Source organism: Dipodomys merriami, unplaced genomic scaffold, assembly GCF_024711535.1.
Source record: "Dipodomys merriami isolate MVZ:Mamm:240054 unplaced genomic scaffold, mDipMer1.0.p SCAF_7, whole genome shotgun sequence".
Lineage (NCBI taxonomy): Eukaryota > Metazoa > Chordata > Mammalia > Rodentia > Heteromyidae > Dipodomys > Dipodomys merriami.
Window position 1 is genome coordinate 18099689 of NW_027206290.1, and position 27543 is coordinate 18127231.

Sequence of the window (27543 nt, forward strand, 5' to 3'; positions counted from 1 at the left end):
TTTTCTTACAAATTAACCACCCTAAAAGGAATTAACTCTGAAATACGAAGTTATAAGATTCTAATAAAGATCAAATTCAACAAAAACTTTCAAATCCTCTGAATTTGAACAAAGACTTAATTAGCCCAAACTATCCACAGGAAAACTTACCTTTTCTAACTCTCTTCACAGGTGTCCCTGTGCCAGTTCTTTTGAAATGTTGCATTTTGTCACTTGTGGCTATTTGTTCTGGTGATACAACATGACGGGCTTCGTAGCTTAATCCTGCTCTGTGAAGATGTCCCCGGACATGGTTTGACAGCCCAACACCTGTTTCAAATGTTGCTGGGCAATAAGGGCATGATTTTTTTTCCAGAGACAAATCAGTCCAATGAAAAACAGAACTATGCTTTGACAATGGAGTTTCTGTATTTTCTAAATGTTGAGGATCATGTATCTCATGTAAGAAGTTGTTCGTGCCAGCATCTTCATAATATTCAAAATAAAAGCCATCATTCTGATCATAACCAAGAGCATTTTCTCCAGGTTCTTGACCTTCCACCTTGCTTTTAAATAGAGGGAATAAGTTTACATGTTCTTGATTAAGTTCACTGTAGGTTTCATCTTCTATGGCCTGTGTAGTGTAGTCACCTAGCTCAACATTATCCCAGGAACTATCATCTTCTGTTTCATAACTATCTTTCTTTTCAGCAGAATTAAGTTTCTGCAAAACAACAACAGTCATTTTATGTAAAAAATCCGGATAGCTATCCAAGTCTTCTCCTCCAACAGAACTTTCCTTCTTAGACCCCTTAACTACTCTTTTCACAGCTACACGCCTGCGGTCTTTGAAGCTTTCTGGCCTTTTGGTGTCAGAGTTGTGTGGGTCTGAAATGAAACTATTGTGAGAATTACTTGATGATGAAAATAGATGTAAAGAATTTAATGGACTAACTTCCTTTTTGAAATGCAGAGGATATGATTCACCTGATTTTTTAATCATCCTGTAGTTTTCATATTTGTGTCTATATAAATAGTTGTTATTTACCTTAGCATTAGATTTTTCTTTTGTTGCTTGATGTAAATACTTAGGTTTTTGGTCGACGCTGCTCTTAATTGTAACAGTCTTGTGAGGAGTGTTGTTTGGATTGCACGAGTTTACCCCTGACTGGGCAATGCTTTTCCGAGCTTTTTGTATTCTATGTGGCCGCTTATGCAATTTTGAAAAATTACTTGATTGTGAGCTTGACCCAAATGTTCGCTTAACATCTTGTTTTAAAGCAGAGTTCTTTGGAAATGTGGTTGACTGTTGTTTAACTAATGGTTTAGTGCCATCAATATCTATTGGTTCCTCAAGGACATCACTTTTTCTTTTATCAAGACCAAGAGGACTACCAAATGAATCAACACTTGATGAGGAATGTAAATACTCCATGTGCTTTTTTAAAATATTTCTGGCTGATGTAGTAAAAGGACACATCTTACATACATAGGAAGCCGATTTTCTGGATGATCCCGTAACAGAGTCTTTCACTGAGGTCTTTTTTTGTGTTTTTCTCTGGGCAACATCAGAATTGACTACAGGACATTTTACTGCGGCTCCATGGGCGATGCCTCGATGGCACTCCAGTTCATTTTCTGTCACCGCCATGAAGTTACACTCTTCACAGCAATAGTACCTTTTGTCTTTTTCATGGGTTTTAGCATGCTGCACAAATGTTTTAGGGCAATTGGTACCAAAGACACACTGGGGACATTGTAATCGTGCACTTCTTCCTTCATCTTGGAGTTCTTTCAATTCACGAATTTCCTCCATCAACTTCTGTCTTCTTTCTTGGTGAATGATCATATGTTTTAGAAGTGAATTGCGATCTCGAAATGTCCGTCCACATTCTCTACAAGCATATGGCCTTGGAACATTAAGATGGCGAAAGTGACTATTCCCATCTAAATGATACATCATATGCCTGTGCAGGTGCTTTTTTTCCCTAAAATTCACATTGCACTTTGTACAGGGATAGAATGATGGCTCTTCAGTATTGAAAGTAGCAGGTGACTCAGAATCACTCTCTTCACATTTCTTTTTTAAGGTATTTGAAATAAAAGTGCTAGTATGAACAGGTGAACTGTCTTCTCCACGTTTCTCTGAATTATAAATTAGATGTTGAAAAGCATCTACAGACTCCAAGTCTTCATCAGTTGACTCAGGCTTTACTTTTGGTATTGTATATTTCTTTGAGTCTACTGCTTGTACCTCTTCATTCTGTTCCAGAAAGTCAACTTCTACCACTTTTGATTTACTGGAATTAGAATCCCTGTAACAATCCTCTGTATAACGAGTTATTTTGCTTACATCCATTTTCCGCTTTCTCTTTTTTTCCAGACCTACTTTAGAATGAATGGGGGCTTTATCTACTGTTTCTTCATTAGTCATAAGAAACTGAATGAATTCTTTTTGGGGATCCCAGTCTGTATCATTTTCTGACCTAAATTCATCTGTACCTGAGGAAATTCCTGTTAATGTATTGATACAACCGTCCTTTACCAATAAATCCTTTCTCTCCTCACCTACCTCTACTTGGTTTATTAAAGTGCTATCTGACTTCATACTATTCCCGACTGAATTCTGAATGTCACAACCAACTGAAGCAGAGGTAGGTAGTTTTTTAATGGAATGGGTTGGATTCTTAGTATGTGCTACATCTGATAACAAAAACAGAACTTGGTGTTGACTTGCATTCTGTGATGTGGAGAGCTGAAGATCAGTTGCTACCTTCAAAGTTGAACAAGATTCTGTTGTTGGATGATCCACAGGCTGTCCAGTGGTTATTGAAACACTGCCTTTATTCATACTGGAAGTCTTAGTTACGGAGGAGTGTGAAACTGGTCCATTAACAATAGCTCCTTTAGGCAAGGTAAATTTTTCACTAGAAACAACAGGAGCACCAGAATGTATAATCAGTGTAGACTGGGCTCCACTTAAGGCTTTTTCAGATTTGTCCTTTGACAATTCTTCAGGCAGGGTCAAAGTATTGTTTTTCTGAAATGATGTTTGACAATCTTTTGATTTATGAACTCCACTGTCTTTCTCTGAGATAAAACTGCTGTCATCTAGGAGTTCTTCTTTAGCACCAGTAATATCGGTGTTTATCTTCAAATTATCCATATTGTTGGCAAGCCCATTTAACACATTTAGTCTAGAAAATGGAAAACAAAAATTTAGATTTGTATAGAAAAATACTATTGGAATGTATGGAGAGTTGAAAGTACATGCTATTAGCTTAATTTTTACTTTCTATTTCAAAATCCTAGTAATTCTCCCAGAATGAAGAAGCACTGAACAAAATAAAGCCACTTAAAAATTATTTCAAAGGTTAATATTGTTGTTTTTGCTAGGCAACAACTCAACACTGTGTATTCGAAATATATATATTATATATAGAAAGATAATATACACTCATGCATACAATGCATATGAGTATTCGACAGAGTGAAAAAGTTAAAACTTCTTATACAGATTGCTGATAAAAGAAAATTAAGTACATTAGTGGTAAATATTATATTAAAAATAATTTGAATTATCATATATTACACAGAAGTACAAGTTTATTCCTGGAGAAAGATATCAAAATTACACAATACAAAGCTATATTTGTTTAAACATATCTATCAACACCAGCAACTTGTGTAAAAACAAAAGCTAGCAATCTTTACTTTCAAATTGTTTAAGATTACTTTGCTCAAGATGAAGTTCTAAGTCTACCAACTATAAAAATGCTTTATTCATAAGGTCTTACTTATTCCTATCTTTACTTTCAAATTGTTTAAGATTACTTTGCTCAAGATGAAGTTCTAAGTCTACCAACTATAAAAATGCTTTATTCATAAGGTCTTACTTTTTCCTTATTCAAATTGTTTTTAATTCTAAACCGGGAAGGCTAAAATTATGTTTTCTCTAAAAGCAACTATAAAACTTATGTTTTGACAATCTAGTGCAGAAATCTGAAGATTTTTTTTTACAAATGAAACATCCCATATAGACTATTTCATATAAAATGTATATACAATTTTTCAAAAATGCTTTGACAATATACTGACTCATTGTAAGAAGAACATCATGGCTATAATTACGAACCTTAAGAGTTTTTTTATAGCCTGATCTCCTAATTGAAAATATAGCCATACAATACCTGTGAGGAAAGGGATTAAACCCAGTCACCCTTGTATTTCTAGAACCAAGATAGCACTTGGCCTAAGTGCTAGATAATATTTGTTCAATAAAGGACCGAAGAAACATTGAATGAATATCCATTCCCAGGTGGTAACTACTGGCAAAAAATCCTTTAACATAGGAGGAGTAAGTGAAGTTTATTCACTGTCCAAGTACTTATTGAGCATTTAACTAACTACTAATATTGCTCTAGTAGAGATACAGTCAACAAGACAGACTGAGTTTCTGTTCCTCAAATAATAAAATCTTCACATTCTTCTGCAATATCTCAAATTTGTCTATTCAGTAGAATGCTTCTTAAAGATATCAGGATTTTGGCCATGTGCAGTGGTTCATATCTGTAACCCCATCTACCCAGGAAGCAGAGATCAGCAGAACTGTAGTTTAAGACCAGCTTGACCCTATTCAATAAACAAGCTAGGCATGATGGCTTACACTTGTATGCTATCTATATGGGAAACATAGATAGGAGGATCAGTCTGAGACAGTTATGGGCAAAAACCATGAAACCCTATCCGAAAAAAATAACATAAAGCAAAAAGGACTGGAGGCATAGGCTCAAGTGGCAGATAGCTTGCATGCCAACCATAAAGTTCTGGATTCACACAAAAACAAGACAACAGGAGTTTACAATTCACTGTTTAGAGATTATGACATTTTAAATAAATTTCTACTTTTATAGTATAAATTTCATGCTTTATAAAATATTAAACCCAGTTCAAGAATCAAACAATTATTTTAAAGACCTTTCTTCCTAATTTCTTAACTTAAAACAAACCCTCATACATATGACCTAATTCTTTCCATTGAATATTTAATATAACAATTACTATAATAATTATACATATCTTTCTTTGGTATTATTTATATAAATAATCACTATTCCATCCCTCACACATTTTAGAATTGTGAGTTTGGCAAACTTCCAAAGTAATAAAAATAGACTTCCAATAAGATCATATTCAATGATATCACCACAAAATGGTGCTAATGTAGCACCCAGCAGGAGTTTCTACATCACAAACACTGAAGTTAAAAATGGGCAGCACATAAACATGTGTTAGGATGCAGTATGCAAATGACAACAAAAAGTGAGTTTTGATACTATTCTGCCATTCCTGGTATTTCTCAGTAAGGTAGTAGTAAAACACCTCAATTGTAACAATCTCATAAATTTGAAGTGGATGACATTTAAGAAAAAAAAACTAGCTTGAATGACACTTTCTGTTCCTATTTATTATAATCAGAGGTAGACAAATATATGCTCAGTCAATTTGAAAGGCTGTATTAGCTTTTCTCAACAGGAAGCAACGTTGCTAACGAAGTGGTAAATTCAGTGTTAATGAGTGGCTTCACTGTTACCACCTCAGAGGTAAAACCTTCCATGTTCTATGTTCCATCCATCTGTTCTGGTGTTAGAGGTTCAGAGATGGAACAGACGCTTTCCATTTAAAGCAACTTCATTGGTACCCCCTGAACAGCAGGGTGACAAACTATAAGAATACCATGTCGGCTTGGAGACTGCATCCTCATTACCAGAATGGCTGTAAGAGCTTTTCATAAATGCACATTTTGAAGACACCAAACTATTTTATCCAAAACACTAAAAAATGCACATGCAATCATAGGTATTGTATCTATGAAGCAAATCTCTAGCAAAATACCTAATTATATATTATTAAAACTATTGTTAAGATTAGACAACAAAATTTTCCTTGACAACTACATAATAAAATATAGCTTAATCTTAAATTTTACTTTTTTATGGTGGCAAGGCTTTCCTATTCCTAGCACATTAATGTTGAGTCTCTATTGCATCAGTTAGAAAATATATGAAATGGATTCAGTAATCTAGTATTTTAGGAATAACAAAAATTTTTCCTAGTTTAGTTTTCAGAATACACTCTATACACACTATAAAATGCTCCAAATATTTTTGTTCTTAATAGCAGTAGTCATCACAGCTGTTGCAGAGACACAATGAAAAACAATGGATCATCAAGCTCTGTAGCACTAAATAACAGGCTAAGAATTCTGACATTTACTTCCCTCAATTCATAGAGGGCTATGTAGCTTCTAGGTAGACAGCATTTGACCTATAAGCTAATTTTATACTGTCATAGTTTTCCAAGTAGCTCTACATGGTCACGTGTGTGTGTGTGTAGGTATGTGTGTGTGTGTGTGTATATATATATATATATATATACACACACACACATATATAAAACAAAGTCATCAATATCAGCTTATATTACCATAACAAAAGTGACATGTTTGAAGACAAGTTTATCTATAAGTTTAAAAAGAGAAGCTAACAAATTTAAAATAAATCATAATGCTATGTTGTTTGGATTCTCTAAATTTAAATATTCAATTAACTTTCTGTTACAATTAGTCTTTTAAAACAATATTTAGATACCATTATTAAATCTTTCCTCATACACTCACACATTTGTAGAATTTTCCTTTAACTGAATTTAAAGATGTTCTTTTAAAAATTCATACTTTAAAAAAAAGCTGCAAATGGGAATTTAAAATCTACATAAAACATATTTCAGTTTCCAGACAATAATAATGAGTTCTACAGCTATAACTGCCTCTAGTTATATACTGTGAGCATTAAAAAAAAAGTACAAAGGTCAGATCTGTCTTCAAGATGACAGATCATCACTTATATGCCTCAAGCTAGACTTATTGTCTCAGAAATCTCAAACATCAGTATTTTTGCAAACTATCAGCACTTGCTATAACACCCTCACTACACTACATCTTGAGGTTACTACAGAAGAAATGAGGTGATAATTGCATATTAACATAATTATTCTGTAATCCCTCTGAGCAAGCTTCCTAGGTCACTCAGTAATTCAGATTAGATACAACCTTCCTGTCATCAAATCTATGCTGTCCACTTTCTGTTCATAAATAATTCTTTTTTTTTATAGAAAATTAGCTTAATTCCATTCTTTTATGTACATTATAAATTGTATTTATTGCAAGTAGGTTAACATTTTGTGGGTCCTTATTACATAATGCCAACCTTTGTCATGTAGTATAATTTCATACAAAAATATAGTGTAATTTGCTCTTGTTATACATTAGTTTATTAGCAAGAATGCTACACAGCTATAAATAAATTATACTGTTGCCCACTAGCTGAGTTACAGTTAGTATCTGTCAGGTTTTCACAAAACCTATGTTCATTTAAATTACCCTTAAGAATATATGACAATTTCGCTTAGAAATGTATGAGATCAGGTCAAGAAGAGAGAGCCATTCACAACTGTCATCCTAATTGCAAAACAAATCTTAATTAGCTACTTTTAAATTAGTACAGTATGTAAGCCTATACATACAATACAAATTTATTAACCTATTTCTCATCCATTGTACAATCCCTAAGAAGAAAGAGAATACTACATAATCATTTCACCGAGGTAGTATTCTATTGTGGACATTGTATTGAAAATACTAAAACACACACATATATAAGGGTGACTGAAAATCATGCCATACAATAAAATGAAAAGACAAGGTGGTATGCTTAACATAACAACTCATACAATTAACAACCTTCAAATATTTGGAAGTCATATAAAAAGAAGAAATCAGTGTGTTCAAACCATATATATGAGAACTTAGGCTCACAATTTAAAAAACTAGAAACAGGAATCCTTCAACACTGCAAAGGGCCGCTTTACATGTAGAAGAGCAAGAAAGAATGGTTCAGCAGGTAGACTATTTGTCAGGTACACTATACAAGGAATATGAGATTGATTTCTAACATCTTTCCTAATATGTACCATACATCTTTATATTACATTTTAATACTTAACACAATGTGAAATAATGAGTTAAAAATTAGAGAACTGCACTACACAATCTTCAACTCTTTCGATTCATAATTACATGAAATAATCCTTTAGTCAACAAGCTGACTAGCAATAGAAATATGGTGGTAAATGACAATACACTGAGGTCACAGAATTATGAATATCAAGAAAACTCTCAAAACTCTGTTGCTATGTGGGAAACATTGCTATAGATAACATAAGGATGATGGGATAGGCTGCACTACAAATGTGTAACTAACAATTTAGCAAAATTATGTAACAATGAGAATCAACAGTAGTAATAAGACAATTAAATATTCATTAATTAAAGGTTAATTTCTTAATGAAGAGTACTATAAATGGAAGACACAAGCCAATAAACAGTTGTACCCAATGGAGAATGCTAAGTTATATTAAGCATGAAATGGCTTTTATTCGTTACACGTTCATAAAATCAGAAAACAATGGTGCTGATCTTGGGTTTGACAAGGTGAGTGGCAGGCACAGTGGCTCCAACAAGAAACAATGCTAAAATTGAATGATGATGCTGCGTGTTTCTCAAACTTATAAAATGTTTGACCCCCACTTGTGAAATGAATAGTGTAAATATAGGTAGCCAAATCTTTAAAATACTTTGAAGGTACCAACCCTAGTTACAATAGATTAATCTCGCATTTCAAACATAAGGTATCAACTTTGCCCTTCATTGACCATGAGTATTAACTATTATAAACTGTCATTTTACTTATAGTCTTGGTATTATTCTAAGTCTGAGATGAGTTTGTTGTCAATGCTTAGTTTTTTGATGTTTAATATAAATAAATACATCACATTTATAAATATGTCTAGTAAGTGCAAAAGAAGCAATAAGGTTAAAAGTCCTAGGAAAACGAAGCACATGCTTATAGTTACAAAAACAGAAAATACTCTTAAATGGTGAGGCCAAGATTATATAATTATATGTACATGTGAAATGAATGTCTTCAAGAGAGAAATAATTCTAAAGGAGATCAAATTTCACTACCACTGTGCCAAACCTAGGGTGGGGGATTGAGGGGAGAGGGAGAGAGGGAGAAAATGAGGGTGGGGGTAACAAGTTAGATAAGAAATGTAATCACTACCATACTTATGTAACTGTAACCTCTCTGTACATCACCTTGACAATAAAATTTTTAAAATACATTATTAAAAAACTCTACTGTGCCAACAAATGTAGCAATCATTAGTGAGAGGTAAGGAAGATGTCTATTTACCTAGTGTTTACTTAGGAAAACGAAGGAATTGGTTCTAAGAAATTAAAAGCCAGGAATGTTCAATGTTGCTGCTAATGACACTTCTACCTTCAAAATGTGGATCACATGGGATCAAGGCATACTGGATCAAGGCACATTAAAGTTAGTATCTGTCAGTGTGAATGAAACTATTCTATTATTTGAAAAAGTGGCCAACAGAATATTTATCAGGAAGAGGAGGGTGTGTGTGTGGGGGGGAGTAAGTGTATTAGTATCCACAGAATGAATTGTTAGGTAATTTATTTTTATTGCGAGTTCAGGTAATTTTTTTACAAATCTTTAATTCTGATACCTGCAATGAATTCTTAACCTTTTACCTGTTACATATGTATTCAAATTCTACCATGTACATTCAAATTCAAATTTTATTTATTTAGATAGGAAAGTGAATTCTTTGAAAAACACTACAGATAAGCAAAGCTTTAAGTTTTTATGAACTAATATTTTATTTAATGTGAGCTTTCTTAATGTAATTATTTATCCAACTTACTTTTCCTTTTCTAAAATCAATGGGGCTGGGAAGGTGGCTCAGTGGTAGAGCGCTTGCCTTGCATGCATGAGGCCCTGGGTTCGATTCCTCAGCACCACATAAGCAAACTCCCCCCCCCAAAAGAATTTTCAACCTTTTCTAAAATCAGCAAAAAAAAAATCTAATTATCTTTTAAGAAAGCTATTCCAAGATAATCACTACCCTACAATTATGTTAAAATCCTTACAGAGATTATTTTTGTGTAGCAAACATTACTACTTTACCAATTTACATTAGAACTGCTAATAATTTCTTACGCATTACAGGTTCAGTTCTAGTTTTATAAGACATGTTTATTTCTGATTTGAATATTTATAAAAATTTACTCAAATATTACACAAAATTATGTAATTTAGATAATATTTAGAAAATACAAAGTCATTAGTAATAACCAAATGTTAAAACTCTATTTAAACAATTGTAATTTAAGAGAATTTCCTTCAATCTATCCACATAAACAAAGGCAAGGTTCAAAAGTGGATATTTTGATTATTTTGACCATTGGTAAGTCTATACATTATAGGCTTATTATTCTTCCAATTATTTCCAATTTACCTCCTCAGTGAAACCTAAATAATCAATAGAACACTTCTACCTGGAAAAAGTAACTAAGCCATACATAAAACTAGTATCACTTCAGGAAATTTTAAAATTATTCTTATTGCTATTAAAATTGCTCCACAGCATCTACTTTTAATATTAGTTGTATCATAGTAAAAGAGAGAATTCTACTTTATAAAATTATGGGGTTAAGTAAGACAGTTGTATGTGAAAACATGTAGAACAGACTTAGCATTCATTGTTAAAGTTCCATAACCTATATGCTATTGCCTTGTTTCATTTCCAAAATGCGTGGAAGTTGAACTCTGTTCTGATGTCTAAAGGCTACAGTAGTGCTGAATGACAAGTAGTGCAGGTGAATCTTTGAAGAAGAAATTTATTTTGGAAGAAAATAACCTGGGTAACTTTACCATTCCTGGGGGTATAATAAGCATGATAAATGGGCAAAAGCTGAAGAGTAAGTAAATTAGAAACCTTCTTGTGGAGCAGGGCTTCCAAGAAATGATGTTCAGTAAGTAATAAAGTAAAGGGATCTTTGCACTCCAAGGAAAAAGGATATGAATTGACCACCCAAAGAGTTAACAGTTTCTGATTCCTGAGAGTCTACCAAACATGAAATTTAACTTCTCTTTCTAATAAATCTCAATAAAAGGAAAAAAAATGGACTAGGAAAGAGAGATAACTTGACAAACCAAAATCACAAATTACAACAGACACAGCGAGGGTTCCTGGAAAGAATAGAGAAATTAGTGTCAGGTGAAATAAATCAGAAAAAGAAAATAAAAACCAGGTGGTATATAAAATATGAGCCAGAACAAGACTAAGTGTTAAGTCAATGAACAAAAAGCGCCAAAGTTTGTAGTTAAAAATTATTTCAATTTCAGAGTCCTACAGAGAAAAATTAAGTTGAATGTGAGGGCACCTAGAATCTTTACCATTCACCTACTATCTCAGAAGAAAATTTCACAAAAGTAGGCGTGTGTGTAGGGATGCACAAATGGCCGAAATTAGCATACAAGACTGTTGTAAGTTAGTTTACACATAAATTAAGTTACAATTTTAGTAATTCTTAATAGTGACTGAAATAAATTACATTAAGCTTCAAATTAAAAAGTAATCACTAGAAAAATAGAGTTAAATACATATATTTAATATCCTCAGATTAAGCTGGTATAGGAAAATATCTGTTTTTGACAGGAAGCTGACAAAACATTTTGAAATAAAAAATTGCCAACAGGAATGAATCCTTAATAGGTTCATTGAAGAGTATACATACAGCTAGAGTGAACTTAAGTATTCTACAGAAAAAGCATCTTTTTAAAAAAGGGGTGAAGGAGTAAAAATAGTATAAGAGACACACAGATAACACACAGATAAGTTCACATTATTACATAGGGGAGAAATTACAGAAAGCAGAACCGAAGAATGAGAAAAAAGAATCAAGAACCACATAAATCTTCAGATTACTGCTCAGCAAGATGAAGAAAAAGTCATGACACCTGACATTTCAGAACAATAAAAATAAAAGGAAATTTCTGTTATTTTTCAGAAAAGAAAGCAAGATTAAAAACAAAATACAAATTAGAAAGGAGTAAGAACCCACAATACATCTTCAAACTTATAGGAGAAAACACTTTTTTGGGGGGTTGGGTGCGAATAATTTGGCCGGGCACCATTCCTTAGCTTTTTTATTCAAAACTGGCATTCTTACCACTTGAGCCACAGCACTATTTCTAGCTTTTGCTGGTTAATTGGCGCTAAGAGTCTCAAGAACTGGCTAGGTTTGAACCACATCAGACTCTTGAATTGCTAGAATTATAGGTGTAAGCAACTAGCCACTGACTAGAAACGTTTAAACTAGAAAATTAAATTTGTCTAAAAATAATTCTCTACATACATGTTTGTTGCAATCTCATTCATCCTCTTCCCTCTCTTCCACTTCAGATACCAGTGTTAGTAGTCATATTTATCCTTCTATTCTTTTTTCATTATCCATATTGGAATTATACTTAGCACATGCTACAATATTCTTGCATGAAAGTCCTATTATATTTCCAGTTTAATAATATGTGCCTTCAAACCATTTCTCCGGCTTTGTAGGAATTTGCATCTTTAATTCCAATGTATAAATATGTATTTCCTCTCCTTGCCATTTTTAGTATGATGGTGAAAACATTACTTTTTCAAAGCAGAATTCCCTAATAATTAGCCAAACTACTATTTGAGTATAACAAAAACATATGGGCATTTCTGAGCAAGATTCTAATCATTTACCACTAACATATGAAAATATAACTCATGTAATCCCATCAAGATAAGTAACTTACTAAATATTCAATAATAGTGAGAAATGGATAAAAGGAAAATGAAGATATAGAACAGGAAACATTAGCAAGGAGTTAAACTTCTAAAACATACAATTAAATCTAGTTAATTAATAACCGTTAAAAATGATTCAAATGAAATGAGAAGATAAGACACACCAAAAATATTTCATCTTGGAAGGTTAAACTAATAGTCACTGAATTAAAGCAATAACAATAAATGAAAAAAAAAACTCTAGAAAAAAATGTGTTAAGATGTTAAGGGTAATGACTGAGACAATGAAATATAAATTTCTAATCCACAGAAGTAAACAATGGCCAATCTTTGACTAATCCAATAAAAACATAAAGTATAATGAAAGAACAAAAAGAAAATAAAATTGAGAGGGTATAAAGTTCAAACAAATAATACATCTTTATTTAAGTAATACAGAAGTGAAAAGCTCATGTGCTGAGCAAAATACATTCAGATTTGTTTTGAAGTCTGCCTTGTGTTGTTTCTGAAAGCATCAAACACAGAGGCTGAAAATAAGGCAAGGAAAGATAAATTGGACAAACATTTATGTCAAAAAGATATCTCCACTATCATAAAATCAAACAGAATTTAAGACACAAAGCCTTGAACCTGAAGATAAGCATTATACATTAAAATAAAGTTATATAATCATGAAGATATAATATTCACGAACCTCTCCATACAACCAAATGATTACAAATACAAACCAAAACCTTTTAGAAGTACAATAAACTAACATATTAGGAGTTATGGAGTAGCTCCAAGGTAAACAACTCAAGATTTAAAAAGTAAGTATATAGAGGACTTTAATAACATGTAGTAAGATTTACTGAAATTATCTGTAAATTGGAGTGTGTACACAATGAAAACATAGAAAGACTTCTCAAGGGGTATTGAGTTATCAATGACAATTTCCAGTTCCTAAACTTCTGTGTATCATCTTTCTTATAAAATAGCTGTGAATGTTGCATCTGAAATGTACTATACCTCTAAAGCATTCCTTTTTTAAAATTACTTAATTAATTTTATTTTCCTGGTACCAGAGCTTGAAGAACTCAGGGTATAATGCTCAGTTTACTTACTCTCAGCTGATGCTCTAAGCATTTGAGTCCTACCTTAGTCCAGCTTTTTGCTGGCTAATCAGAGATGGGAGGTTTTTGGATTTTTATTTTTTGTGCTGGGGCTAGGTCTGCACAATGATTTTCCAGATCCTCAGTCTCTTTCAGTAGCTAGGATTATAGGCGTGAGCCTTTAACTGTTTTGTACCACCCCTTTAAAGAATACCCTTTTATCACATTACCAAAGCAAGTTTCCAAATTTATCATCTTCCTTATATTAATTTTTTGATTGAGCTGTAAACACCGGCCTTGTTAAATGTTACTTGGTAGATGTTTTCTATAAACCAAAGTAATTAAACTTACAGTAAGAAGAGTCTGAAAATATTAGACTAAAAGCATGTTATACAATATGTAAAAGCATGTTCTAGAAAAATTTTAGTTTTTAGGATATCATTTTCAGTCTCATCATAGGCTAAGTACTTCCATACAGTATAGGAGGTCAAGAGCACTATATCCCTATGTAAACTAAAAAATTCTGTTTATGGGATGGGAGATATGGAGTGAGGATAAGGGGAATTGCCTTGTTCTAGAACGTAACACAAGAGAGTAGCTTCACATTCATAGTGACAACTGGGCTATTCTAAAAGCAAGACCTTTTCATCAAAAGATAACATTAGGAAGGAGGAATTGAAGACAAAGTGGGTTATGTTTTCTAACAAATATAACTATTTCTATCTGTAATATATTAGAACTCCTAAAAACAAAAGGAAAACAATAGAAATCCCAATTTACACAGAGGAATAAACAGTAATTATAAAAAAAACAGTGGTGAGAGAGGGGAACTTCACAAAAGAGGATACTTGAACCGCAATACATTTATGACAGGTTCTCAATTTCATTTGAAATCAGGCAAGTGCAGTCTCTGAAAGGACCAAAAGCACTGGTGAGGATACAGAGCAAAAGGAACCATGATATGCAGTTGAAGAAGTCATACACCCCATCATTCTAAAAACAATTCTTGTGTTTCTCTCTAAGTTTAAACATACAGATATCAATAGTCCAGTTCTGCTCTTGGTATGCACCCAGCAGAAATGTTGTACATGTGCACAAGAAACATGCAAAAGGATGCTCATGACAGCATTATTTACCCCAAAAGTCCTAGGTTAAAAAAGTGTTATACAATCATAGAGCGAATTACAGGTACATCTGAAAACATTAAAAAAATCTCCCAAACACAATGATGAGCACAATAATCCACAAACAAAATAACACTATTGTATAATTATATTTAAATAAACTTTGAAAGGCAGGCCAAAAAGATGCTTCGAAGTCAAAGGCTAGTGGTAATTACAGGAAAGGAAGAAGGGAACAGTGATTGAGAAGGAGAAACCACAGGAGTGCTTCTGGCTTATTAGTAGTAGTCTACTTCTTGATCTGTAGTGGTTATGGAGTGTTTACTTGTGGCAATTCACTGAGCTATATTTAGACTTTATGCACTTTCCTGTATGTGCTTTACGTCTTTCCCTTTAGTCTTCTTTCCTTGCTCTTTCTTTTCTCTCTTCTCTCTTTCTCCAGTGCATCAAACTTGCTAGCATTTAAGTTATGACCCTAGTCTTTAATATCCTATATATGTAACCTAAAAAACAAGACACTACACAAATACTTCACTACAGTTTTATATATCAATTATTTAGGAGTTAAAACTATGTGAACACAACCAATTTTTACTTCTTACATTTCAATTACACTTTGTCCAGTTAAATAAAATGACTTTTAAAATCTTGAAAAAGAATTATCTGAACCCAGGCACCAGTGATTCATGCCTGTAATCCTAGCTACTTAGAAGGCTGGGATCTGAGGGTCATGGTTCAAAGCCAGCAGGAATAGGAAAGTGTAAGACTCTTCTCTTCAATTAACCACCAGAAAGCAGAAATGGAATTGTGGCTCAAAGTGGTAGAGCCCTAGCCTTGAGCAAAAAAAGCTCAGTGACAGCACTCAGGTCCTGAGTTCAAGCCTCATACTTGGGGGGGGGGGGGGGGGCGGGGAATTATCTGAGCTTTCCATAAGTTGCAAGAAGCATAATTAAGTATGATAAAATTTTGCCTTCCTAATATTTTTTACCTTACTTTCTAACAATTCAGCTTCTGGGCGACAAATATAGTTATGACATTCAATGTACATATGGAATGAGGAAACTTGAGAAGATGAGTAGCATTGGGATAGGTGAGAAGGGGGATAGTGGAAGGGCACTGACCAAGAGGCATTCTATACATAAACTAACAGGTGGAACTGAAACCCCTTTTTACAGATCAGCTTCTTCACTTTATAAAAGAAAATTCACACCTTGTAATATGCTATAAAGATATCACAATACTGACATATTTTTGTACATTTAAACTAAAAGTATGAAGACAATGATAAAGGATGCCTGAAGGTTTCTATCAAAAATTTACATACTAAACTATGCCTTGCTTTAATTTTTATATTCAGTGACATTTTGATAAAATCCTACTTTACAGTAGTAATAATTATTTTGCTTATAAAATAAGAATCAAACACTTATACTATCAAGTTGATTGTATCAAATAGTTCCCCTCTGAATTTAATCATTTATGTTTAACAGTGCATAGTTAAAATTTAGTTCATTTTTAAGCTACGTACTGCCACCAAGTGGTAGCATTTTTCCCCAAAAATACCTTTAAGTAATTGAAACAGTTATATTTCAATATTATATGAAAACGAAAAATCAATCATAATTTTGGTGAAAACTTTTAAACAAGAGGCTAATTTTTGTCAGGGAAAACTTGTATGGTACCTACCGTATGGCAGTTAAGAGATTTAGAGGTAAAACTTTCTTGGAAGACAAGAAACTATAAACATGGTTTATAGTTTATAAACTAGTTTTTGTTGCATATTATGTTTTAATTCTACATTTCTCAAAAAAATTCCCACAATTTATTTGGAAATTAGTGAAACACACACAGGCAACTAAATGAACATATAGTTTCCTAATAACTTTTTCCCTTTGTTAAGTATGGGGAAGGTATGAAGAGAGTGGAAACAGAAAATTTTTGCTCTTTACCTGTACTAGTTTGCTAATATTAGTTTGCTATAACAAGTACTAAAAGATTGGGTTGCCTTAGCAATTAGTTACTGTCCCACAGACCTGGAAGGTAGCAATCCAAGATTGAGGTATCAGAGGGTTGGTTCCTTCCGTGGCTTGTAAGTAGTTATCTTCTCAAGTACACATCATTTCCTTCCATGAGCATCTTGGTATTCAAATTTCCTCTTTACATAAGAATATGAAACACCAGGTGCCAGTGGCTCATGCCTATAATCCCTGCAAATGGGAGGGCTAAGATCTGAGGATCACAGTTTGAAGCCAACCCAGACAGAAAGTCCATGAGATACTTTTCTCCAATTAATTAGAAAAAAGGCAGAGGTTTGTGGCTCATGTGGTGGAGAACTAGTCTTGAGCAAGAAAAGTTGAGAGACAGCACCCAGGCCCTAAGTTCAAGCCTTAGGAATGGCACAAAGGAACAATAAAAATATTATAAAGCTGGATGCCAGTGGCTCAAACCTGTAATCCTAATGACTCAGAAGGCTGAGAGAGGATCTCAGTTCAAAGCCAGACTTAGCAGTAAAGTTCGTGAAACTCTTATCTCCAATAAATCACCAGAAAACCAGAAGTGGCACTGTGGCTCAATGGTAGAAAACTAGCCTTGAGCTGAAGAGCTCAGGGATAGCGCCCAAGCCAAGAGTTCAAGCCCCACGACTGACCAAAAAGAAAAAAAAGATTATCAGTCTGAATTACTGCTTACTATAATAATCTGAGCTTCTAAGTAAGCTCACACTCTGGGAAACAGGGAGGCAGCGTTTTAAAGGGGCATAATTAAATCCAAAACACTGAATTTCTGTAAATATTTTTAGTACGTTTGTCCTACTTTATGAGTATAAAAACTATTTTAATCATAGACTGCTATTTTTCTTTCATGAAATACTATGAGCAGATGTAACAAATTTTAGTAGAGTTTATATGAAAAGTATCAAAGGAATTCAGTGTTTACATCCAACACAATTTAATGTACATAGGCTTCATCTGCTGCTTTCTCACTGTACTCACACTAACCTCCTTGCTATTCTTTGACTATGCCCATTATACTTTGCACATTGGCCTCATGTTCTCTGCCTGTAGTTCCACCAAGGAATATAGATACAGATTAGTTCTTTCACCATGTGCCCAACTATCTCCTTCTTAGTTCTACCTAAACCATCCTAAATAGTACTTGCTGTTATTGCTCTATTTTTCTTCATAGTACACAAAGAATATATGGGTTACCTAACTAATTATTTGGGTTTTTTCCTCCCTACCTCAAAGTAAAAGTTTCTCAAAGATGGAGACACGTTTGGTCACAGATATCTCTTTGGTCTAAAATAGTACCTAATGTGTTCAACAAAATTAATGACTACTTTTCTGTGTATTGTAATAGCAGAAAGAAATCTAAATAGCATCTTGGATTTCTTTATAGGTGCTGGTCCCTTACTAATTATTCTCTATACAGTAGGAAGAATGAAACTTCTAAATTCATCACTCTTCTGACATGTTTCCTTTCTCAATGCTATATAATGCTAAATAATTCAAATCCTTACCACTGATGAATGGTAAAAATTACTTAGCCGTACTGGGCCCTATCTTACTACATTAGTCACTCATTTCCCTCTGACAACTCCTCAGTGATACAACTTGTGAGGCCTCTCAAATTCACCAAATATATTTCTCATCATAAACTTTGTCTGGAATTCTCTGCCCTCTTCTCAGCTGTCCATCACCAAAATCTAGTTAACCTTACTTCATAATCTCCCATCAACTGAGCTTTCAGTATCACTACCCAAAGCCTTCCTCTACACATTAACAAGCACTTCTTATTTTCTGTAGATTATTTTTGAACTAGCATTCATTTGTAATATGAAGGGGTTTCATTGTGATATTTCAACACATGCACTCAGTGCACTATGATCAAATACAAATTTTCTGCGTGTACTATTCTTCCCCTCTTCTCGCATTTTTCCTCTTTTGTCTCATTTTATTTTGCTTTTAAGCAGTACTTTTAAGCAGCTTGAACTCAGGGCTTTTTGCTCTTTTTCTCACTCGGCTTGTCTGCTCAGCTGGTGCTCTACCATGCTTCTTGATCCATGCTTCTTGCTATTTTGTTGGTTATGTTGGAGACCATCTTGTAGACTTTTCTGCCTGAACTGTCCTTGAACCTTGATCCTCTGGATCTCAGTCTCCTGAGATTACAAGAGTGAACCACAGGTGCCCAACATCAATGCAATGTCCTTTGATCCTCTTCATTCATCGGTAACCCTTCCTCTCCTTCTGATTCCCCTGACATTCCTTAAGCTCTTTTTTAATATATTCATGCAGAACTACTCTCGGAGATATCTTCTGATAATTACTGATTAATGTATCTCCTCCAAATGAATTAAGTTCCATGAAAAAGGCTTTCTAGGTTCCAAAAGAAAAGTAACCATATCTTCTTTTGTATATATGTTTTAAAACAACTAGATGGTAATAGAAAACCTAAAGAGACACAAAAAAGTAATCTCACTAGAGTAAACAACATAAGCCTGCAATCAGTCAAATTATAGAAACAAAGCAAACTTTCCTTTTATTAACTTCAATTAATTTCATCAAACATACTTTATTGTTTGTATATAGCCTCTCTTTCTCTCTAGCTACCAGTGTGTGCATAAAGTTACAAGTTTGTATTAAAATTCATCTTTGAAATCAACTTGAAAAATTATGGAAAATTATATGACTTGATACCGTATAACATTTCTCAAATATATGTATGTATACTTATATCAAGTGTATTACTCCCCCTCAGACCCACAACTCTTTTTCTAAATACTTTATAAAAGGTCACACATCTAAACACTATTACAAGTTATCATATTCTACAGGTATGGTTAAGCATTAGTGTATAACACAGATCACACCTTTATTCATAGGCCCTATTTCAACCTCAAGAAGCCTAGTACATACAAAGGGATTCCAAGGATAGGCAAGAACAGAGAAAAAGTCATAAGGACAAAGCAAGAGGGCAGCTATCTGTAAGTCAACACTGATTAGCAATGAGATAAATTATTATTGGATAGGAGACCATTGTCAATTTTCTTAATTATCAAAGAACAGCTTAACTTCCAAATATGTTATAAAGACATATATATCTCCTTTCAATCCATATAACAGAAAATTCAGATTTGCAGCCCTTAATTTATGTCGTTGAGAAAATGTTACTGCAAAAATTACTGTTAAAATCCCAGACATGCTTCAGAAAACTTGGGAAATTCTTTTTTTAATTAATTTTTTTATTGTGAAAATATCATACAGAGGAGTTACAATTACATGAGCAAGGTAATGAGTACATTTCTTATCAAGCATTGCTGCCTCCTCCTTTGTTTCCCCTTACCATCCCTGCCCTCCCGCCCTCCTCCCCGCCCGCCAAAGTTGTAAAGTTCATTTTTTGACATAATGTCTTATACATTTCATTGTTGCAATGGATCCACCTGTATCTCTATTTAAACAATTTGTTTTTTTTTCTTCCCCTCCACAAATTTTATCAACATAAAATACAGCTAAAACAGGGGTTATACCGTGGGGGAAGGACATACAAAGCAACAAAGAAATCATCTTATAAATATGTTAGAAACAATAGCAAGAAAGAAAAACCATTTGAGTCCTTATTTTAGGGTTCATTTCATCTAACATCAACTTATCTGACCGATTCTGCTTGTCTCAGACATATACTAGTTATTGCAAATAAGGGAAACCATACAGACCTCAGGACCAATGGAATAGAACTGAAAACCCAGAAATGAACCCACAGACCTATAGCCATCTAATCTTCAATAAGGGAGCTAAAAAATAGAATGGAAGAAATACAGCCACTTCAGTAAATGGTGCTGGCAAAATTGGTTAATCACTTGTAGAAAACCCTGCACCAGAATCAACTCCAAATGGATTAAAGACCTTGGAGTCAAAGCAGATACTCTGAAAACATTGCAGGATGGAATAGGAGAAACTCTAGGGCTCCTTGGCAGAGGGGCGAAATTTTCTTTTTCTTTTCTTTTTTTTAATTGTGAAAATACTGTATAAAGGGGTTACAATTTTATGGACAAGATAATGAGTACATTTCTTTGATCAAGCATTGCTGCCTCCTCCTTTGTAGGCCGAAATTTTCTTAATAGAGACCCAGAAACCCAGAAACACAACAAATCAGAGAAATTCTTTTAAGAGACACACTATTACAACTCCTTTCCTGGAATTTGACTCATTCAACTTTACTAAGATTTCCAGGTTTGTTGGTTTTTAAGTATTCCATATAATTCTTTTTTCCTGGGCCTGGGGCTTTAACTCTGGGCCTGTGCACTGTCCCTGAATACTTTTACTCAAAGCTAGCATTTACCACTTGAGCACAGCACCACTTCTGGCTTTTTCTGTGATTAATTGGAGATAAAAGTCTCAGGACTTTCCTGCCTGGGCTGGCTTTGAACCATAACCATCAGCCTCCTGAGTAGCTAGGATTACAGGTATAAGCCACCAGTGCTCAGCTTTCATATAATTCCTAATATGTAGGAACTAGGTCATAATTCTCAAATATGTCTGCACTTGAAGGTTTTGGTTTTTTTTAATTTAAAAAATACCGATTCTGGGCTGGGAAGGTGGCTCAGTGGTAGAGCGCTTGCCTTGCATGCTCAAGGCCCTGGGTTCGATTCCTCAGCACCACATAAGAAAAAAGCCGGAAGTGGCGCTGTGGCTCAAATGGTAGAGTGCTAGCCTTGAGCTGAAGAGCTGAGGGACAGCGCCCAGGCCCAGAGTTCAGGCCCCACGACCGGACCCAAAAAAAAAAAAAAAAAAAAAAAATACCGATTCTCATTCTAAAATATTCTAATCTAAGTCATTCTGGCAATGGAATGTATATAAATCTCCAACAACACTATAATGAACAGCCATGATAAATAATAGTCTAAAACCTATGCATCATATATGTATTGTGATTGTGAAGTATGTACAAACCAAAACAAAGATATTCAAATGATTTTTAATAGAAAGCTATCACATTCCATTGAACATACTTTCCTTAGTAATAAGTGTTAAGAATAAAAAGCTACAGTATGGCTTCATTATAGAAATCATCTATGAGTCTTTTAATTATTTGGGTAGAAGAGAGTGAGAACATGAAAAAAGTTACTAAAGCAAAAAAAATTCAAGAGCAAATTAATATGAGTATACAGTGACTGTATTTATTTATTCCTGAAATTGAAAAAGTTTAACACAAAAAAATAATTTAAGTGTATCACATTGTCAAAATGAAAAACAAAAAATATATCATGTTGATCATGTCAACTGCCGTAAAAAAGGATGACAAAATTCAATCTCCTTTTTCATGGTAAACATACCCAGCAGATAAGGAATAGAGACTACTTCAACATATGTAAGCAGAAACTGAAATGACCAACACTAAGTTCTGGGTACTGCTGGTAGGAATATCAAATAATGAAGTTACTATAGAAAACAATACCATGGTTCTTCAGAAATCTAAAAATAGAACTAACATATAATCTAGCAATTCTATTTCTGGGTACACAATCAAAATCAAAGTCTCAAGAGATTATTATACACCAATGTTCATAGGAGCACTAGCCATAATATTCAAAAAATAGGGAAGGAAACTGAAGAAGCCATCAATGAATAAAGGGAAAAACAAAATGTAGTATATACATAGAGAAGTATTACTCAGCCTTAAAAAGGAAGAAATTTGGCAAAATGTTATAACAAGGATGAACTTTAAGCACACTATTGTAAATAAAACAAATTGTCCATATGAGATAATAAAAACCAAGGAGAGTAAGGAACAATAATGAGTGAAGTAAGCATGAAATTACTTTACTGCTGTGCTAAGAGTAACATTATAATCTTCAGGAACACAAGACTCTAAACCCATACTACTTGGTTCAAATCCTAGCTCTTTCATAACTAAACTCATTGCAACTTAGTCTTGTCATCTACAAAATGAGAACGACACAATATTTATAACAGTGCCTGATATTTTATAATATTAAGTGAGGTAAACCTGGATTTACCATGGTTTTGTTAAACCAGAAAAAGTTCCTAAGAGCTTGTTATGTGTACAAACAGCAAATACCATACAAACTTGTTAATTTTTAATCAGTCAAAAAATATAAGAACATGAACTGGAAAGTTGGCTCAGTGGTAGAGTGCTTGTCTCACATGCATGAGGCCCTGGGTTCGATTCCTCAGCACCACATAAACAGAAAAAGCCGTAAGTGGTACTTGGCAGAGCACTAGACTTGAGCAAAAACAGCTCAGGGACAGCACTCAGACCCTGAGATCAAGCCCCAGGACTGGCAAAAATAATAATAATAAAAATTATATATATATATATATATATGAATCTATCAACTACAGAGAGTATTAATAGAAGATATCAGCATTTTATTTTTTAGAGAATCGCCACACATCACTAACAAGATCACCTCAAGACGAAAAAAGAATCTGAGCTTCTTTTGATAAGCTAAATTTCAAGAGAAGAGCTGACACTAGTGAAGAAGATGGGGTAAAAATATACTTTCATCATAGCAATAATCAATTAGGTTGCAGCAAAATGTCTATTTACAAACAGCAGGAGATGAAACTGTTAACTAAAAACATGAATTTGAAAACTTCTGAATGTGTGACTTAAGAATTAAAATTTAGCCGGCGCTGGAGGCTCGCCTGTAATCCTAGCTACTCAGGAGGCTGAGATCTGAGGATAGAAGTTCAAAGCCAGCCTGGGCAGGAGAGACTGTGAGACTCCTATCTCCAATAAACCACCAGAAAACCGGAAATGGCACTGTAGCTCAAGTGGTAGAGAGCTCGCCTTGAGCTGAAGAGCTGAGGGACAGCGCCCAGGCCCAGAGTTCAAGCCCCATGACCGACCAAAAAGAAAAGAAAAAAAAAATAATTAAAATTTATTCTTAAGGAATTCTCTGGGGGCAAATAATACCAGTCACTTTTTTAAAAGTTCAATCAAATGGTTTAAACAAAAGTACAAGATAGACCATTCACAGAACAATGTTATAAAGAATGAAATAAAAATTAACAGTAATGGGAACAGAAAGAAAAGGTAAACACATGTTATATGACAGAACAAAATAAAAAAGATCTAGTGCCGGGCGCTGGTGGCTCACGCCTGTAATCCTAGCTACTCAGGAGGCTGAGATCTGAGGATCACGGTTCAAAGCCAGCCCGGGCAGGAGAGACCGTGAGACTCCTATCTCCAATAAAACCACCAGAAAACCGGAAGTGGCGCTGTAGCTCAAGTGGTAGAGCACTCGCCTTGAGCTGAAGAGCTAAGGGACAACGCCCAGGCCCAGAGTTCAAGCCCCACGACCGACAAAAAAAAAAAAAAAAAAAAAAAAGATCTAGTAAGGAAGTAGGCAGAGGGGTTTTAGCTTAATAGGAAAATGGGGCTTGCATTAGCATTAAAAAAAATCCTTTGAATCCAGTGCTAGACAGTGGTATCAAAAAACACGTTCTAGTTAGATAGATAAATGTTTTTGTGGGAAGAGGAATACAGTGGAGGAGGTATTATACATATGAACTACTACAGAATAATTTAAGGAAATGTATTGCTCAAGCAAAGTATCACCTTCATACTGCAGATAAGATCCTTTTAATTCATAGCATACATGCTCACTATGACTTTATATATATATATATATATATATACTTTTTTTAAAAAGAAAAAAAACAATACAGAAAAGATTAGCAAGGCCCTTGGGTAAGGATGACATACAAACTGACAAAACATTCATGTAAAAAAGAGTGACATTAAACTGGGTGGGTGGCTTATACATGTAATCCTAGCTACTCAGGAGGCTGAGATTTGAGGATCTAGGTTCAAAGCCAGCCCGGGCAGGAAAATCCGTAAGACTCTTATCTCCAATCAACCACCAGAAAACCAGAAGTGGTATTGTGGCTCAAGTGGTAGAGTGCTAGCCTTGAGATGAAGAGCTCAGGGATAGCACCCAGGCTCAGAGTTCAGGCCCCATGACAAAAAAAAAAGTGATATTTAAAGTCAGCCTAATTAAAAATAAAATCTAATATTTACTGGGGATCTCTGTGCCCAAAAACTGACCTGGACAATGAGTGTAAATGATTAACAAGAAAGGCAAGATCCAGCTCTCACACACACCTTTTATTCATAGACTCATTATTTATATGACTCACTGAGCCATGATTAACCTGAAGACTTCAGACTAAATTTTGTTATTCAAGGTAGACCATGTTTCCATTATCAAACATTACCAAATTATTTATTTCCTATTACTATATTACATACCACTATACTATATATACTACTAGATAACTGCTATATTATGTACTATTAATACAAATTCAAAAAATAACACAATATACTCTTAAGTAGGCAAATATTTTTGGTAAGATTCTTGTTATTAATAGTATAAGTTTTCACCAATGGTATTAAATCTTACTTAAGAATAAGCAAAAGTCAGATATGGTTGTACACACTTGTAGTTCCAGCACATGGAGGCAGAGATAGGAGAAGTCTTGACAAGTTCAAGGATGGTTAACTTAGGATACAGTGAATTCCAGGCATGGGCTACATAAGACCCTGTTTAAACAAAGAGAGAAGAAAGGGGAAGAAAAGGAGAGGGGAGAGAATGCAAGGATGATATAGGAGGGGAGGGAAGGAGAAAGGAAAGAAGGAGAGAGGAAGAGAGAAGAGGGAGAAGAGAAGCCAGAATCTGATAAAGAGCAACATCTACATGGAACAAAATATAGTTTACAATACTCTTTAGACAATATTAATAAACAAAAAAATCAATGTGTGAGAAAGGAAGACTTAATACTGATGACTGTCAGATGTCTCTCAAGTTAGAGGCCTTGTATACCACCTAACATTGTAACTCTGATGTCCTGAACTGTCTGAAGATCTCTTGTTCTCTCCAAATCTTCTTTATTTAAAAAATATTTTTGCTGGTTTAAGTTTGAATTTAGAACCTCAGACTGGCTCAGCTTGTTTGCTCAGCTGGTACTCTACCACTTAAGCCACACCTCTAGCCCAGTATTTTGCTAGTTACTTTGAAGACAGAGTCTCATGGATTTTTCTGTCCCAGTTAGCTTTGAACTATAATCCTCCAGATCTAAGCCTCCTGAGTAGCTAGGATTACAAACTTGAGCCACCAGCACCTGCTATCCTTTTTCTTTACCATTCCTATTTGTGAATAGGAATATCCTAGTCCCTAGGATAGAAATCAACCTTAATTCCTTTCTTACTTTCTCTCCTATTCCATTGTAACTGATCATTAATTTTGTTGTCTAAATCTCTCTCAAATGCTCCCACATCTTTCTAACCTCACTATTGCCATTCTAAGGTCAGCCAGCAGCCTCTACTCATTAACTGAGTATCCTAAATACAACTTAGCTTCCCCTGTGATCTGTTTTTCCACTTTTTCATTAGGTTCTTTTGCTAAAACACAGAAGTAGAAGGTCAGGCTGTAGCTCAACAGAGTACATGAGGCCCTAGGTTCAATATCCAGCACCAAAACCAAAACACCTACAGATTATCCCTTTCTTATATTTAAGCTCCTTCAATGTTTTCTCATTCTACTAAGCCATTCTCCAAATGGCTAAGATCCTCAATAAAATGACTCCAGTCTTACTTTTTAGTCTTATCTCTACACACCAGCCACTACTACATTCACATCCCAGGTAGAACTTTATGCTAAAAAAAAATGTATTTCTTTCGCTGACAACTTTGCCTTTCTCTTACCTTTCTCATCCTTTGTGTATGCTGTTTCTTTTGCCAACAGTCCTTCCCCAAAATTTTGTAAGTCATATACAGTCCCTCAAAGTTTTAGTTTGTCACTTCTTGGATGCCCTGTAATATTTCCATTTAGTCATTCCATAAAAATGTATTGAATGTCTACTATGAATACTGATACAGGTACCTGAATATATATTAATAAAACATGCAAGTCTTACTTTCCAAGAGCACAGGCCAAATCAAAACACTAAACACACACACGACTCCAATTGTACACTTTTGTCATATTTCCTCTTAAGACTACTATCATTATAGTACCAATGATAATAACCAATTCATAAACACTAAATGACTCAATAAAAAAATTAAGTAAATACTGAGCACAGATAATGTGCCAGAAGGCCTCATAGTCTTCAATACCAGCTAAAATGTGCATAAGATGTAGAAGACTAAGGTTCTAACTCTGACTCCAAAGTTATCCACTTGACCTCAAGCCAGTCATTTATTTCCTAACCTCATACTGTTAAATGCAATACTGAAATAACTAACTTATTTATCAGGATAGGACTTTCACAGTATTATTTTATTTCTCAATGGCCTCAAAAGAAGATTTGTTAATAAAAAATGAAAGCAAGGGCTGGGAAGGTGGCTCAGTGGTAGAGTGCTTGCCTTGCATGCATGAGGCCCTGGGTTCAATTCCTCAGCACCACATAAGCAAAAAGAAAAAAAAGCCGGAAGTGGTGCTGTGGCTCAAGTGGTAGAGCACTAGCCTTGAGCTGAAGAGCTGAGGGACAGCGCCCAAGCCTAGAGTTCAGGCCCCATGACCGGACCACCCCCCCCAAAAAAAAGAAAGAAAGCAAATAGAG

The 27543-nt window shown here is 34.3% G+C and overlaps 1 protein-coding gene and 1 pseudogene across 7 annotated transcripts in view; one reads left to right on the forward strand and one right to left on the reverse strand.

Moving 5' to 3' along the window:
• The window catches only part of Znf644 (zinc finger protein 644), a 76746-nt gene that overhangs the window by 18834 nt on the left and 30369 nt on the right, over positions 1-27543 (reverse strand). For all 7 annotated transcript variants that reach the window (XM_070007626.1, XM_070007623.1, XM_070007625.1 and 4 more), the window contains one exon: positions 151-3176. In XM_070007626.1, coding sequence (XP_069863727.1) covers positions 151-3176 — 3026 coding nt within the window. The remainder of the gene's footprint in view (positions 1-150; positions 3177-27543) is intronic.
• Positions 24616-24703, forward strand: LOC138817444 (U6 spliceosomal RNA; annotated as a pseudogene).